The following is a 15,970-nucleotide window of genomic DNA, read 5'->3' as shown; positions in this document are numbered from 1 at the left end:
CAAAGATGCAACCATCTCTTTTATATATTTTTCTATTTCAATTTAATGGACAATCTGCACGTATGAACGGTCCGCACTTATAAATGGGGTCAAATGTGCAGATTTCACTGTTTTTTTTTAAATAAATATTTCTTACAATCAAAATGGAGGTTGAATATCCTTGACTGTCGTTAATATATTGTAAACCGGGCATATTTTGTGCATTTTCTACGGTGTCCGCGTGTATTAAGCGACCACGTCACAGGAGAGTGAATTTGAATAGATACATGGGCTTACGATTACGGCGTTTGGAAATCGCAACCTCTCTGCCATTTACATGAAAATGTGGCGGCGCGGCGCAGCGTATGTTGTAAGTGTTACAGCCGTTATGCCGAACGTTCACTTTAATCCTAACCCTAATCCTAACCCTAAACCTAAACCTAAGCCTAACCCTAACACTGTTTCATATTCGACGAAGGAAAATATAGACATAGACATAGCGTAGTGTTATAAAATGCATTCTCGTCTCATATTATATTATATTATATCACCCCTCACAAAACATGGTTCTACTGCTGGAATCGCCATGCCCACATTACAGGCATGTGCACTGCGGCACAATAAACAGGCAAATTTCGATACACTGATATGTTTTATGTTTTGTTTGTTTTGTACCCTACTCCACTTGACCGACTTGAATGTCACCAACCTAACTGAAATATCGCTATGTGAAATATTAGCACTTAGTCATGTTCCTGGTTATTTGTTTCAGTTCGATTTTACTGCTTGGGATGAATTTCGTCCGGACACAACCGGCATTAACGTCAATGATTGTGTTTATTTAACAACAAGTGGATTATGGTATGATACGGAATGTGCTGGTACAACAATGTACGGATATATCTGTAAAACTCGCCAAGGTAAGTTTGGAAAAACATCTTGTTCATGAATCCAGGAAATGGACATGAAATGCCAGAAAAGCGTGTGAGACAAATTTCGGGTATAAAACCCGGGTACTTTTAAAAGTTGCAGCAAAATATTGTTACATATTTTTATTGAATAAATACCTGGTAAAACGTTTTCCAAAAATATTGCACAATAATATTTTGACTACATTTTAAAGCGTTTCTTTGTAGTGTTTTGCCATACAAAATGATTTAAAAAAACAACGTTTTTACCAACAAAACCCCTTTTGAAATACTTTAAAATATTTCAAGTTTGCTGGGATGAGCAGGGAATCGCTTGACAGTATAATTTGGAGTTCATGTTGAGTATTGAATTGAGTTAATATGTCCGGAATTATAAAAATGATGCACATTATGAAATCTTATTATTTAACTCATACAAAGATTGTATTAAAACTGTTCTTCGTCTCGGCGAGGCAGTTGCATTTACGCAATGAGGTAGCTCTTTCTTTACGCATCTATGCGTATGTAGGCCTAACAAAGCGCATTGAGCGAACGCTCACGATTAGAAGCTGAAGCACTCAATTTGAAGTACTGACGTCGCTGCTTTACCACGGTGAATAATGGTATAAAAATCAATATTGAATGTTTAACCCTAGAACTACGAAGAACGGTTGTATCACCCCCTCCCCTAAGATTTTTATCCGTCATTAAAAAAGCGAGTGTTTACGCCCAAACGACGTAAGCTAATCGTAGATCCATCCTTTGCGCTCATTGCAGTGATAAAAGTTTAACCCCAGCGCCTTACCCAGGGGTAGGACCGACCATCAAAATGACCAGGACCGGGGGGTGGGGCTCATTTCACTCTTTTCAGAAATGTTCATATTTTATAACGTGTAGCTTCGTCAGCATTGTCAGCATTGTTTACTAATTTTACGATTAAAAACATCATTCCGCAACGCAAAAGTATCATTTATTACTTCTGCAATTTTTAAATAAGATTGATTTTCATTGAAACTAGAATGCAAAGCAAATTTATTAATCCTATCCGATGAAACAAAAATAAGTTTCAAAAAGTCTAATTTGCGGTGGTAAAGACCAATTAAAATTGCATCATTCTGCAACGTTGCGGAATGATGCATAAGTCATAATGTAGCCGTTTGAAAAAAATTATACACAATTTTTGATTTAAACTGTCTGAAATGCATTGCACAAAACTATTAATTAAGTAATTGATGTTTCAGCATTACCTTAAGCATTAAGTGACATTTCCCCACAAAACCCATTGCATCTACAACGCGATAAGGATTCATGGATTGCAAGGATTTTTCTTTAAATTTACGATAAAATGAAAACGGTGATGATTATTTCTTGATAGATGGTGATAGTGGCTAGTACCTCCTATGGCTAACATCCAGTGCTAAATTTCACTTCAAAGAATTTTAGACTAGCAGAATGTTGACACATTTTAATTTCAAAATGTGAACTTGCAACACAATTTATCGGGATAAATATTGATATTTGTCAGCTAACATGAGTAGCTAAGTATAACACAATTTACTCAAATGTATTGATACTTTTATTTTTATTTTCAAATAATGGCCTGCTTTTCACTTTCTATGGGGTTTTAAGGTCCGTTCATACTACCACCGCATTTGCGATGCGTTGTTTTGCGATGCGGTGCGGTGCCGCACTGCATCATACTGCAATGCAATATCACAATGAAGTTAAATACACTTTAACTTTTAATTGCGACGAGTTTCGTCGAGTTGCGGCAAAAAGTAATCGATATATATCGGCATCACAAAGCAACGCATCGCAAATGCGGTGGTAGTATGAACGGACCTTTACACACAGCATGATTACGCAAAGCTCCCTGCATCATTCCGCAACGTGACCTGGTGTCGGAAAATTTGACATTTGACGATTGTTTTTCAAAGGGATACTGACAATTGTTAGTTTATATCATAAGGTTTACATTAAGTGGCAAATTTAATATTTTAGATTACTAAACTCACAGAGTTTGCCAAAAATGTTTTAGTGAAAACAATACTGCTCTCGTGCGCATCATTCCGCAACGCGAACTTTGCATATGCAAATTAGGAAATTAGAGTGGTTTGGAAAAGTTTCTCCAACCTTAATCATTCACTTACCAAAAATAGTTTAACATTATGCTATTCACCTTATACTGTTAATACATATTTGGCTGCTGCATTAAAAAGAAATTCGTACGAAGGCATTTCATCATTCCGCAACGCTTGGAACTGCCCATAAACACAACCAGATATTTGCTTAGCACAATCATGACAATAGTTTGAATAAAGCTATTATATACCTATGGTCTTCTCTACACTAAAGTTTAATTTATTACTCTATCACTGAGCGAAAAGCGGTTGGTATTTGACCAATGAAGCAGAAGCTCTTTTCCCAACGCAACAAAAAGCGCTCTTCCTCATACAATCCACAAATTATCGGCTGGGTGCACCAAATCCACGTAAACTTCCTACTTAAGTACGTTACTTTTTAAGTAGCTACTCAGCGAATGCCGAGTATCTTACCAAACTAGTATTTTTGGGAACTGATCTGAAGCGTTCCTGGCGAGTAACTACGTCTTTAATAATATCTTCATCAATGGAGCAGTTAATTTGTAAACATTCTTAATTCTTTGTTGAAGAAAAAGCAGAAAACAAGAAGGTGAAACAGTAAGCTTACAATATGTCTGATAAAAGTAATTATAATTGCTATATTTTCGTGTGAAGCAAAAAAAATATCGCACTCAATAGAAAAAATATTGAATTTCGAATGGTTGAGAAGTCTTGTATATACTTTTTATCGTGCCTGGTAGAGGTGTGACAATATTGCTCTTCGCCAATTTCATGCCAAGATTCCTGCTCAAAACATTTGAATATTCCAATTCGAAGGTGCACTATTCCAGAATTTCAATAGGTTTAGAATATATCAAACCGCGTATTTTCGTTCCGTTATCTAGTTGCGGGTATAGTATTAAATTCAGAATGTTCAGTGTATGAGAGTGTGTAGGTGGGGTGGGGGGTGTTGGGTGGGGTGTGTGGGTGTGTGTGTGTGGTGATGTTGGGGTTTGATTGGGGTGTGGTGGAGTGTGTATGAGTGTCTGAGGGGTCGAAATGGCAATATTCCCGGAGTATTAGCGAATATTCGCCTTTATTTGACTTTTGTTTTCATTAAAGATGGTTGTGGTATAGTTTGTAATGTAAATGTGGTGATAATTTAAATTAAGTCTTGTTCATCATTCATATTTTAGCTAATGATAATTGATATGCGAATGGGGCTTCTGTCTAATTATAGATCCTGTGCTAGATGGTCTTGAAGTGTATGTTGGTTCTTGTGATCATACGGGAACTGTCGATTACAACGGTGATACTCCTTTGATTACTGATAATAACCAATGTGGGGCAGATGTTACCACTGCCATGGCTGAAGAACTCTATGGTGCTGTAACAATCAAATGTGATCCTCCACGATATGGTCGATACATCTATGTATATCATCCTGAAACTCTCTTCCCGGATACCCTTGCACTATGTGAAGTCCAGGCGTTTGGTAAAGCAGGTAAGAATTCAACATCATTGACATTATTGGTGTTTAAGCTGACGCTAAAAGTGTGAAAGTAACCCGTGTTATTATTGGAGAAGAAGTATGGCATTCAAATAAAAATATCAATACATTAAATGTACAGTGAAAATGTTTGAATCTCCTATTAGTGGAGGGGTTTTAGTAGAAATAGTGGTCGGGGTGTAGTGGTGGCTGCTGGTGGTGAGTGGTGGTAGTCGGGTGGATCCAGGATTTGAAGATGGGCGCAAGCACTTTCTCCTTCTTCTTTTCTTTCTATCCTTTTTCTCCTGTTCTTGTTGTTATGCCTCTTTGGAAAGCTCGTACTCATATAATGTGGATCCGCCCTGGCAGTAATAGTAATGGTATATCGTATTAATAGTAGAACTGGAGTAGTACCAGCGTTAAATCTAGTTTTCCGCCTTTCATATTTTCAGTTGATTGTCCCAATTGCTGTCCTGTAACATGGTCTACGTTTGACCAGTCGTGCTATAAAGTTTTCTCAGCAGCAGATATCTACGACAACATTGAATCCTCCTGTCCAGCTGGAAGTGACTTAGTAAGCATCCATAGCCAAGCGGAGTTGGAATTTCTTGCTGTACAAGGTACGGTACTTATATTTCTTTAATAATAGAAATGTATACTTTTTTCCATGAATAAACGAAGAGATAAGATTGGAATGCGAATCCTTTCTTTTGTCCGGAACTGCTTGAATGAATAATGTACATCACCTGCCACGGTACCATCATGGACCAAGTATAATGTTTCTGCAAGCACAAAGAAAAGTAAAGAAAAAAAATGGAAATAGCCGAAAGTTTAATGTAGCACAATGTGATTTACATCCAACACCCGCGAAACAGGGCAGTTATTACCGGATCTGGAACTTTACCGAATCTGGAACAGCATTATCAAATCTGATAATAATTGTTGAATTTTACCCTCTTGTCAATTTAATCGGGAAAACCTTTTTTCTTTTGTTTTCATAATATACATGGCATTCGCCACAAATCTATTATGTGGTTTTAATTTTTTTTTGCGTTAATGTGTTAATTAAACCAATAATATTAATAGGATTATGTAATCAATTAATTTGATATTTTATTTGTATTCACTTTTTTAAATTGGCCGATTGAAATATATCAATCTTTTAACGATTGATGATAGGAATCAATCTAAATAGATTGCAAAAATAGTTTACAATGCCATTTCAAAAACATTTTAAAAATATTGTTGTAGTGTGTTTTCATACAAAACGTTTAAACGATTTCATGACCTTTATATAACCCGATAGTTTAATGTTATTAAAACGTTTTTACCTAAACCAAAACCCAAAATATAACTTATGTAAAACGTTTTAAAAACGTTTTTGTGTTTGCTGGGACCCTGCTCATTTGAATCAGTTCTGATGATGACATTGCCATATCCGGCCGTGTGACTTGAAAGAAACTCATGTCTGCATGATTTCTGAGACTCAAAATATGGCTATAGAAAATTCTTCTACATGATGAGAATTTCGTGACAGAAAGCAAACGGACGGTGGTGTTTTAATCGATAAAAATTGCAAAATGTATTTCATTTGCATAATTAGTTACACGATGAATATGATGACCGATTCATATCTCAGCAAAAAGCATGTTTAATTGTTTAATGCTATAATGTTTAACACATGCCAGACGTGCAATGCGAGAACAACAGTGACAATAACTTCTTTTTCATGATATACTCCTTGAGTAATCCCAACACTACCTAATTAAATCTAGTTCATATATACTTTATAATGAAACTGTAAATGCATAATCAACATCAATTTTCGCCTTTCATTTTTCAGTTAGTTGTCCCGATTGCTGCCCTGCAACATGGTTGACTTTTCAACAATCGTGCTATAAAGCTTTCCCAGCAACAGGTACATATGACGTCATCGAATCCTCTTGTCCGGCTGGAAGTGACTTAGTAATCATCAATAGCCAAGAGGAGTTGGATTTTGTTGTACAAGGTACGGTGCGTTTGTAAAAAAATCTGCTGCCTTATATTTCTTAGTTTCAAATCTGCTGCCTTATATTTCTTAGTTTCAAATCTGCTGTCTTATATTTCTTAGTTTCAAATCGGCTGCCTTATATTTCTTAGTTTCAAATCTGCTGCCTTATATTTCTTAGTTTCAAATCTGCTGCCTAGTTATATTTCTTAGTTTCAAATCTGCTGCCTTATATGTCTTAGTTTCAAATCTGCTGCCTTATATTTCTTAGTTTCAAATCTGCTACCTTATATTTCTTAGTTTCACATCTGCTGCCTTATATTTCTTAGTTTCAAATCTGCTGCCTTATATTTCTTAGTTTCAAATCTGCTGCCATATATTTCTTAGTTTCAAATCTGCTGCCTTATATGTATTTCTTAGTTTCCAATCTGCTGCCTTATATTTCTTAGTTTCAAATCTGCTGCTTTATAATTCTTAGTTTCAAATCTGCTGCCTTATATTTCTTAGTTTCAAATCTGCTGCCTTATATTTCTTAGTTTCAAATCTGCTGCCTTATATTTCTTAGTTTCAAATCTGCTGCCTTATATTTCTTAGTCTCAAATCTGCTGCCTTATATTTCTTAGTTTCAAATCTGCTGCTTTATATTTCTTAGTTTCAAATCTGCTGCCTTATAATATTTCTTAGTTTCAAATCTGCTGCCTTGTATTTCTTAGTTTCAAATATGTTGCCTTATATTTCGCAGTTTCAAAACTGCTGCCTTGTATTTCTTAGTTTCAAATCTGCTGCCTTGTAATATTTCTTATATAGCCAAGAGGAGTTGGATTTTGTTGTACAAGGTACGGTGCGTTTGTAAAAAAATCTGCTGCCTTATATTTCTTAGTTTCAAATCTGCTGCCTTATATTTCTTAGTTTCAAATCAGCTGCCTTTTATTTCTTAGTTTCAAATCTCCTGCCTTATATTTCTTAGTTTCGCTGCTTTCTATAACTAAATGAAGAGACAACATTGCAGTTAGACCCCCTTTACGTGACCCGAACTGCCTGTGATCAATTTTTTCTAGCATATAGCTATAACATCAGATATCTCAAAGACATCTGCATTGGTGGTAGCACTATATTGCAATCTCCCATCATCAGAAACATTGGTGTTATATTTGATCAGACGATGTCAATGACAGAACATGTGAAACACACGGCGAAGTCCGTCAATTTACACCTCCGTAACATCTACAGGATCCGTCGGTACATCACTATTGAGAGTTGCCACAAACTTGTCCCCTCACTGATTTTATTCAGACTTGACTATTTAAATGCTATGATATTATGACATCACATCCAAAAATCTGAAGAAGCTTCAATCTCTGCAAAATAGAGCGGCGCGACTTATGTTTACACTAGATAGGAGACATTCATCAGCTCCATAGAGGTTATCCACTTTACTCATGCGTGACTTCTAACAAAAGGCGCTGATTCTAGTAGTATTCCTCATTCAAACCAATTCAATGCACGACTTCGGAGTTACCTGCATGACTTTGGCGGGCTATTTTGAAGCAGTCATGGTTGCACATGCATGTACTTCTTTTGAAAGTCCTAAACAAGGTATAGCAGTCGCTGATAGGATATGCAACTTATAGAACACGGATAACCTCTATTGCTCAGAGAACTCCATTGGCTGCCTCTTGAATCCCGGATAGTTTTCAAACGCATGCTGCTCGCGTTTAAAGGTATCCATTGACTACTGCCGTCTTATCTCAGCGAGTATATCATTCATTATGTTCCATCAAGAGAGAATTTGAGATCTGGTGACGACAAGTTACGTCTTGCCATACCACGCACAAAACGAACACTTGGTGATAAAGCCTTCACGGCAGCTGTTCCGCGCTGAACGCTCTGCCCATTCACATCCGCCAAAATCCTTCCATCTATGCAAATCTCTCAAACCCACCTTTTCCCAGTAAGTTAATTTTCTTCTCGCCTCATTTATATGTTTTTATCATGTGTAGATTTAATTTGTTGCTTAACCATTAACAGTGCATGCATTTTTTTCCATGTGTAATGTAAGTTGTAAATCGCCCAATTTTTTGCAGTGTGGGTAGCATACTACGTAACTCTCTTCCAAATAAAATTCAGAACTCCGATGTGAACATAAGTCATCTTCATACGTATTCAACAAACTACCGGTACTTGTACACTATAATTATAATTGTATAATTGTTTTCGCTGTGTTTCATGCTATTCTTTTTCTCTCTGAAAGCGCTTTGAAATTTGATTATGCGCTATGGAAATATTTGTTGTTTATACAATTTGCCATATTCTTCAGAATACGTTTGTGAAGATTATCATTCATCCAGGTAGTAAACAATATTAATATTGAACTATAATCTAGTGAAAAGTTCCCACTCAAAAATAGTAAGTCCAGTTGACTAGATTATAGTTCAATATTAATATCATATTCTGCAGATTTATTTTATGCGGGGAGATGTCTTCAAGGAAAATGTTAAATAGGATCGCATTGCTTGGTGAGTCCCGATCCCGGATTATAAAATTGAATGAACAATTTATTTAAATATAATAAAATGTGTAACTTTCCACAGCTGTTAACGCAGGCGCATCTGAATTGTGGATTGGTTTAAATGATAAAGGTATTGAAGGAACTTTCGTATGGGAAGACGGCAGTGCTGTAAGTATAGTAGGCCCTAAACAACAGTAGCGTAGCCAGGGCTTTCCCGACCTGCTAACCCGGAGCAGAAAAATGAGAAAAAATGTGGAAAAATCTTAAATGTTAATCAAACTGGCTTGTATCCAACTTCCTGAGTTACTAAAATCATGGTTATGAATTTGCTATATTTTCTGACTAAGGGTTAGAGTTTAAGGTTAGGTTCTCTTTTGATTAAAGCCTCCTTTACCATTACGAGAATGTTGTTTGTATCAAATGTGTTAGAGACACGTGTGGTCGCGGAACACGCTGGCGCATCAAAGTTATTTTGGCTCCATTTTCAGCTGTAATCAGTGGCGTAGCCAGTGGAGGGGAGCGGTGGTGCCCCCTGCTCATGATGGTCATCGGTTCATGCGAGGCCGTCGGTAGACGGAAGGCGTTGGTGCAAAAATGTGGTTGAACAATGGACTATTTTTTACCTTGCTTGTGCACGGTGGTGAGAGGGCGAGTGCGGGAGGTCCCGAGGTCGAGTCCCGGTGCGGCTGGAGAATGTTCTCGTGAAAATAATGGCGCTAACCTGAAATTATCTCGGTGTATATTCGTATTTTTACTCGGGGTTATTATGTGGGTAGACTAAGAGACTGCGCCGATACTGAGCTGCGTCCCTGAATGTTGTTTATATGGTGTGTCTTATGCCATAGTGGTCAGTGAAAATCTGTAAAGTGCGTAGAGGCCTGTGAGTTGGTATACGGTATTGCTCTATAAATCAAAATTAAGTTACTTAAGGGAAGGGGTATGAACGTTTGGACAGTATTTATTTTGGGACATTAGAGCACATCAGACATATCGAATTGCATTCTGAATACGAAGAATGTCATTCTGATATCAAATAATTTTGATTTTTTGAAATTCGCAATGTAATACACATTTTATGGCAAATCATTAAAAATTGAGATTTTTGATATTTAACAGTACTTGAAGTACACTTTATAAATCTGATGATTTATACTTAAAGTGTATGTAGGTGGGATGAAAAGCCGACGATCAATTGAAAATTTTGACCTTTCGTATTGAAGATATGGATTTTTTCCCCAAAACACCAAAAAAAAAAAAAAAAGGTCTTTTGGGGAAAAATCCATATCTTCAATATAAAAGGTCAAAATTTTCAATTGATCGTCGGCTTTTCCTCCCAGCTACATACACTTTAAGAATATATCATTATATTTATAAAATTTATTTGGAGGACTGTTATATATCAAAAATTTGAAAAATATCAAATTTTAATAATTTGTCATAAAATTTGTATTATATCGTGAATTTCAAAAATGAAAATTATTTGATATCAGAAAGACATGCTTCGTATTCAGAATGCAATTCGATACGTCTGAGGTGCTCTCATGTCCCACAAAAAATACTGTCGAAACGCCATAAACGCTCATTCTAGATCCCTTAATGTGCATGAAATTGTAAAACAAGGGATCGCTTCAATCCTCGTTTTAAATGCATATCTGACTAGTAACACATGACTGTGTCCAACCCATGCTTTGACCAATTTTACCACAAAAAATTCACTTTCCGTATTTTGTTGCTGATAATGTTTCTTTTGTTTTTTAGTTAGGTGCTTTTCGACCTTGGGCTACAGGACTCCCGGACGCGATCGTAGGTAACGCCAATGACTGTGTTTATTTAGGAGCAGACGGATTGTGGTACGATACGGACTGTACCGGGTCTACATATGGATACATCTGCAAACAACCAAGAGGTAAGCCGTTTTAAAACAGGTACCACAGGATGTGTCAGGACCTCAGATAGTTAATATGCAGTTTTGGATGATAGACAAGAGTTCTTGATATCTCTTTGTTCAGAGCTGCTTTTAATAATACCATGACTATTAAAACGTATTGTAACGGGACCGAGCCTGCCCCTATTTACTTTTGTAAACGACTGACGGAGAAGACTACCCTTCTAAACATACAAGCGGTAGCGTAGTATCAAACACTAAAATTCTCCCCAAGACATGTTAAATGGGTGTGATTAATAAATGGAGTAACAGGTAAAAATGATGCGTGACGAATCTGTTTATTTTTTGCTTCTTTAGTTCATTTCTTATCATATTTTGCTTTTTTATAGGCCTATGTCTTATCTAACAGAAACATATACTAAATCACCTTTAATTAATTACTATGATTCTCAAAGCATTTATATTTTAATTAACTTTACACAGTAGGCATACCGCTCATCACCGGGACCTGCGCCTAGCTAGGCTTGAACAGAGCATCAATGTCTGTGCACCCAAAAACGAGCTTGCCATGCAGCAATGTACCCAAAACACTGCATTTCGATTGGACTTGGGTCATGTGGGTCGGGGATATTTCACGCCCGATCTTAGTCCAAGATTTGTGCAGTGCAAATATTGTTTCCACCAGCCAAGGCTATTCCTGAGGCACTTGCTATATAGTTTGCATTCGCTTGTCTTGAAGAGCCAAGGGGTGGTGAAGGATTCCACCAGATCTTTCTGCGGGCGGCATGGCATTATATACCCTCCTGAACGCGTACATGGAACTTATTGGCGGCCGCGTACAAAGCATAAGCTGCGTAACCATGGGATATCGCGCATTTACTCCGCCCACTTGCGCAATGTCGAACAGATTGGAACTTCTGGCGTGACGAATTTCGAAATCAAAAAGCTAATAACTAGAAACACTGGCGCATGAATTTAGGATTCATACTCGCTATATACCGGCGCGCGTGATTGGTCGAGAGCCGAGCATAAACAACGTTTATGCCCGGTGGCCCGGATGTGCAATCGCAGAGTAGGCAAACGAAGAAAAATCATGTTTTTCAATGATGTTACTTGTTAATTTTTGTTATTATTTTGATGAAATAAGAATCACAAAATGTTCTAGTATGTATGAAGCGGCCCCTCGGGCATAAGCAACCGTTTAGTCATGAAAATATGTGAATGAACCCCTAAATCATATCGGACCCAAAATACTCTTGTACCTAAGTTTGATCTACGAAAGTCGTTTTAAAAGAATTTTGTTCAAAATGGCAAATACTTAATATAGTAAGAAACACAAGAAAACAAGAAAACCCCGGATTTCGTCCTGAATATCTACTCTTAGAAGGTATGTTATACCTCATTTTGTTCCTGACAAAATGATTTACACAAATATTATAAGATCTCAGTACAAATACTAGCGGAAGTAGCGAATTGAGTTTAATTGAATTGATTTGAGGCCAAATTCGCACGGACGTCATACATAATACACAGTGCTCTCACCATTGACGTGTGACCTCTACAAACAGTGTATGTTAAAGATATAGGGCATTGCCTAGTTAACGTCACTGTGTGAACATTAATCGGCCAATATTTTTTTACTCTCTGAAATTCTAGAAAATATAGTTTTGAAACATGTCCTAAATTTTTAGCTAATTTAGACTATCACTTTTTTGTGGACCACTCTCTGCCGAAGAGCATTAAAACTAAACCACTTGACGGATATTTTTTGTACTTGTTGTCAATCAAGAATAATGTATACATTACATGTAGGCTAAAAACTGAGTAGATGGGGCATCTGCAAATGGTCGTACCTCCCTGATATGTAAATGACAGATAACAGCAAAAACAACGCCCAAATCTGTCCATAACTTTGGTCAGTGGAGAGAGTCAGGGGATTTCAAGTGGGTAATTATTGATTGGCAAGTGACATATTTGGGAATAAGTGCAGCCCACCATTTAATGTGGAGGATGGACTAGACTTTATCGATTGATTTTGCTGGAGTAATTTCCTGTTAACCAAGTTTTTGACCTTTGCAGTACTTAAAAGTACTGCAAAGGTCGAATCATGTTTTATGTGCAGCATAATTGCACTATGCACGCAAATGTTGATATTTGAATATCTGGATGATCAGTAGTGATTGCAAAGTTTTCAGGCCTACATGTTCTTTTTCATATCGCATTTCTTTTAACCTTTCAATCATAGTTTTATGCTAGAGAATGCATCATAAGGTATAATAATGTGTGTAATATGCCACCAAATCCCAAATCGTACCTGAAATAGACACGAAATAATGTTTGCCGACTAGAATGGTCAATTATTGTTAACCATTTGTTTTCGCCTTCGAGAAAAAGTGGGGAAGGGGTGTGTGTAATACAACGTTTAAGGGTACTTTCTCTTTTGGTTGAAATTTTTGGCGGGAAATAAATATCATAGTCATGAAATTAATGATGCATCTGGTAGCTTAGATCATAACGTTCATATGCTTAGTTGCAATTATCCCAGATAATTCTTGATTTGTCTTTATACTGATTCTCAAATTAGCCCCAAATCATAATTTATTATACACGCGTTTAGCAAACCCCATTGGGAATAATTGGACGTTGTTTACGGAGCCTGAATTTGATTCGATTTTATTTCACAATATTTCTAGGGTGAGAATTTTGACCTGACATTTTTTTTCGGATTTCCTATTCGGATTTTATAAATATTTGATATTTTGAATAAATAATGAGTACGCTTACCTTTCTGCAACACTTCCTGATACCATTGGGCATCTGCTGACAGCCAACACTTTAGCTGAAAACAGTCCCTTCCTATAATTTTTGAACAAAATATGGTTCAAAATTACGTACACTACGCGTATACTGGTATACTGGCACAGCAGGGTAATGAAGAGAGCTACTTACGGTGGGGTATCTATTGTAAGCTATTAGGGTATAGTATATCTTCCCACAAGTGACCAGATGTGTCAAGCAGATGCATACATAAGGGCGCCGGCGGTATATTCAAATGGTATTGTCTGGATCATTGAGTATCGATCGTATGTGCGTGGTCCATCCCCAGGTTTTGACATGAATTACAATGACGTCGTGAATGACCCAGCGTTTTCATTTTATTATTACAAAATTAATCGTCTTTTATCACAAGTCCTAAGAGTTATACCAGTTCAATTCATCAAAACTAATTTGTATCAAATGAAAAACAAACAGACAAGTAGAGTCATATGTCTTTCTATGACTGTATTCCTATCAAAATCTGATTTTCAATACACTAGAAACGTGTTGATATGTATATCTTTGAAAATCGCCGAATGTTAACTACAGTCACCGTGACACAGTAGGCATCTTTAGCATTCATAATGCCTTGGCAGTGGTTCGAACCCGGGTTCGAACCCTGGTATAAATTTTAGTATTTTTTATTCTTTTTACTAAACACGCCCCTGAATGAAATTGATGGGCAAGTACCCTTAATACTACCAGAAACGAAAATTGCAAAACAGGAGGCATGTAAGTGGGAAACACATTCATTTCATGAAATTCTACCTGGCCCTTTTGGCAGGTGGCAGACTGCCTGCGTGCGGCAAACAGCATTTATAGAGATCCAATTCCGGAAATGTAAAATTCAGTTGATAAAAACAAGATCGTAACAGATTAAAATGATCTTTTGAATATACATAAAAAGACAACATTTTGACCACCTAAAAATGAAACTACTCTTAATAAAATATTATTTCGTTATATATATATGCCTAATTAGGTCAGTCCATATCTTGTTTTATACCTCTTATAACAACACGCGGGCGCGATACGCAGGACGCGATACACGAAAGCGATACGCAGGACGCGCACGGTGAAAGGACGTAATAATAAATACGGGAAAAAGACATCATGAAGCGGTACTAGAATAAAAAATAGAAGAAAAATAAGGCAACAACGGTACGGGTATGGGTTATGGTTACAGTAATAAAATGAAAACGGGAACAAAATAAATAGAAAAGAGAGAAACCAATCAGAAAAAAATCAGGAAGCTAAACTAATGGGAACAGAATTAAATAAATAACATGGAAACGGGAAATCACAAGCTAAGCAGCCAATATAAACATTGGAACAAAATATGTAGAAAAAAGAAGGAAAGAAAGAAAGAACAGATTAAAAAAAATACATAAATAACATAGAAACTACTAAGACGTTTTCCAACCTGTTCAAGAGAGTAAGGTCTGCATTTGACCAGATAAGGCTGATAAGATCACGATAATCAAAGGTAAAACTACCCAGAGCCGGATTTACTATTGGGCCAGATGGGCCCGGGCCCCAAAAATTGCCCGGCGTCTTCCTTTTAACCCGAAAAACACCACGTTTTGGGCCCAAACAGGATAAAATTACAAAATTTTGCTACTCGCGCACTGCTCCGTTATATCATAGCAAATTTTACATCGATTTTAATTTTAAACAAGAAATGTCTTTAAAAAGACAACGCCATGGATGGAGATCATGTTTCATAATTTTACATTGACAAGTACTTGGAATGCGAGTAAGTTTTTGTGTGTAGCACATGCACAACTAGGAAATATCGCTACCACCAATGACATATACTAGGTAATTTTCAACTCAAGAAGTTTCATGTTGAAAGCTAGATCTACACTAATTCATACTTATAACAAAGGGATCAATGGAAATCACATCCACCGAGTTTTGCAACAATCCAACAATCTATATTCAGATGACCTTAAGAATGTTTGATGCCTGAGGGTGATCATAAACAATAGAGGTTATCCACTTCACTCATGTGTGACTTCTAACAAAAGGCACTGGTTCCAGCAGTATTCCTCATTCAAACCAATTCAATGCATGACCTCGGAGTTACCTGCATGGCTTTGGCGGGCTATTTTGAAACAGTTATGGTTGCACATGCAGGTACTTCTTTTGAAAGTAGTAAACAAGGTATAGCAGTCGTTGATAGGATATGCAACTTATAGAACACGGATAACCTCTATTCATGACAATCCAAATATCTATTCGCCAGCAAAGTGGTTACATAACTCCCTGGTAACTGGATCACTTACTTTGACATTGGTACTACATGCCATAGA

At 36.8% G+C, this 15,970-nt stretch overlaps 1 protein-coding gene across 2 annotated transcripts in view; it reads left to right on the top strand.

The window, feature by feature from the left end:
- Positions 1–15,970, top strand: part of LOC140155948 (uncharacterized) — a 54,438-nt gene that overhangs the window by 12,902 nt on the left and 25,566 nt on the right. For both annotated transcript variants that reach the window (XM_072178982.1, XM_072178980.1), the window contains exons 10-15: positions 752–899; positions 4,209–4,472; positions 4,910–5,077; positions 6,301–6,465; positions 9,036–9,121; positions 10,712–10,859. In XM_072178982.1, coding sequence (XP_072035083.1) covers positions 752–899; positions 4,209–4,472; positions 4,910–5,077; positions 6,301–6,465; positions 9,036–9,121; positions 10,712–10,859 — 979 coding nt within the window. The remainder of the gene's footprint in view (positions 1–751; positions 900–4,208; positions 4,473–4,909; positions 5,078–6,300; positions 6,466–9,035; positions 9,122–10,711; positions 10,860–15,970) is intronic.

The sequence above is a fragment of the Amphiura filiformis genome, chromosome 6, assembly GCF_039555335.1.
Source record: "Amphiura filiformis chromosome 6, Afil_fr2py, whole genome shotgun sequence".
NCBI classification, from domain to species: Eukaryota; Metazoa; Echinodermata; class Ophiuroidea; order Amphilepidida; family Amphiuridae; genus Amphiura; species Amphiura filiformis.
The sequence above is the reverse complement of the archived record's forward strand: the minus strand, read 5'-3'. Positions and strand labels throughout refer to the sequence as shown.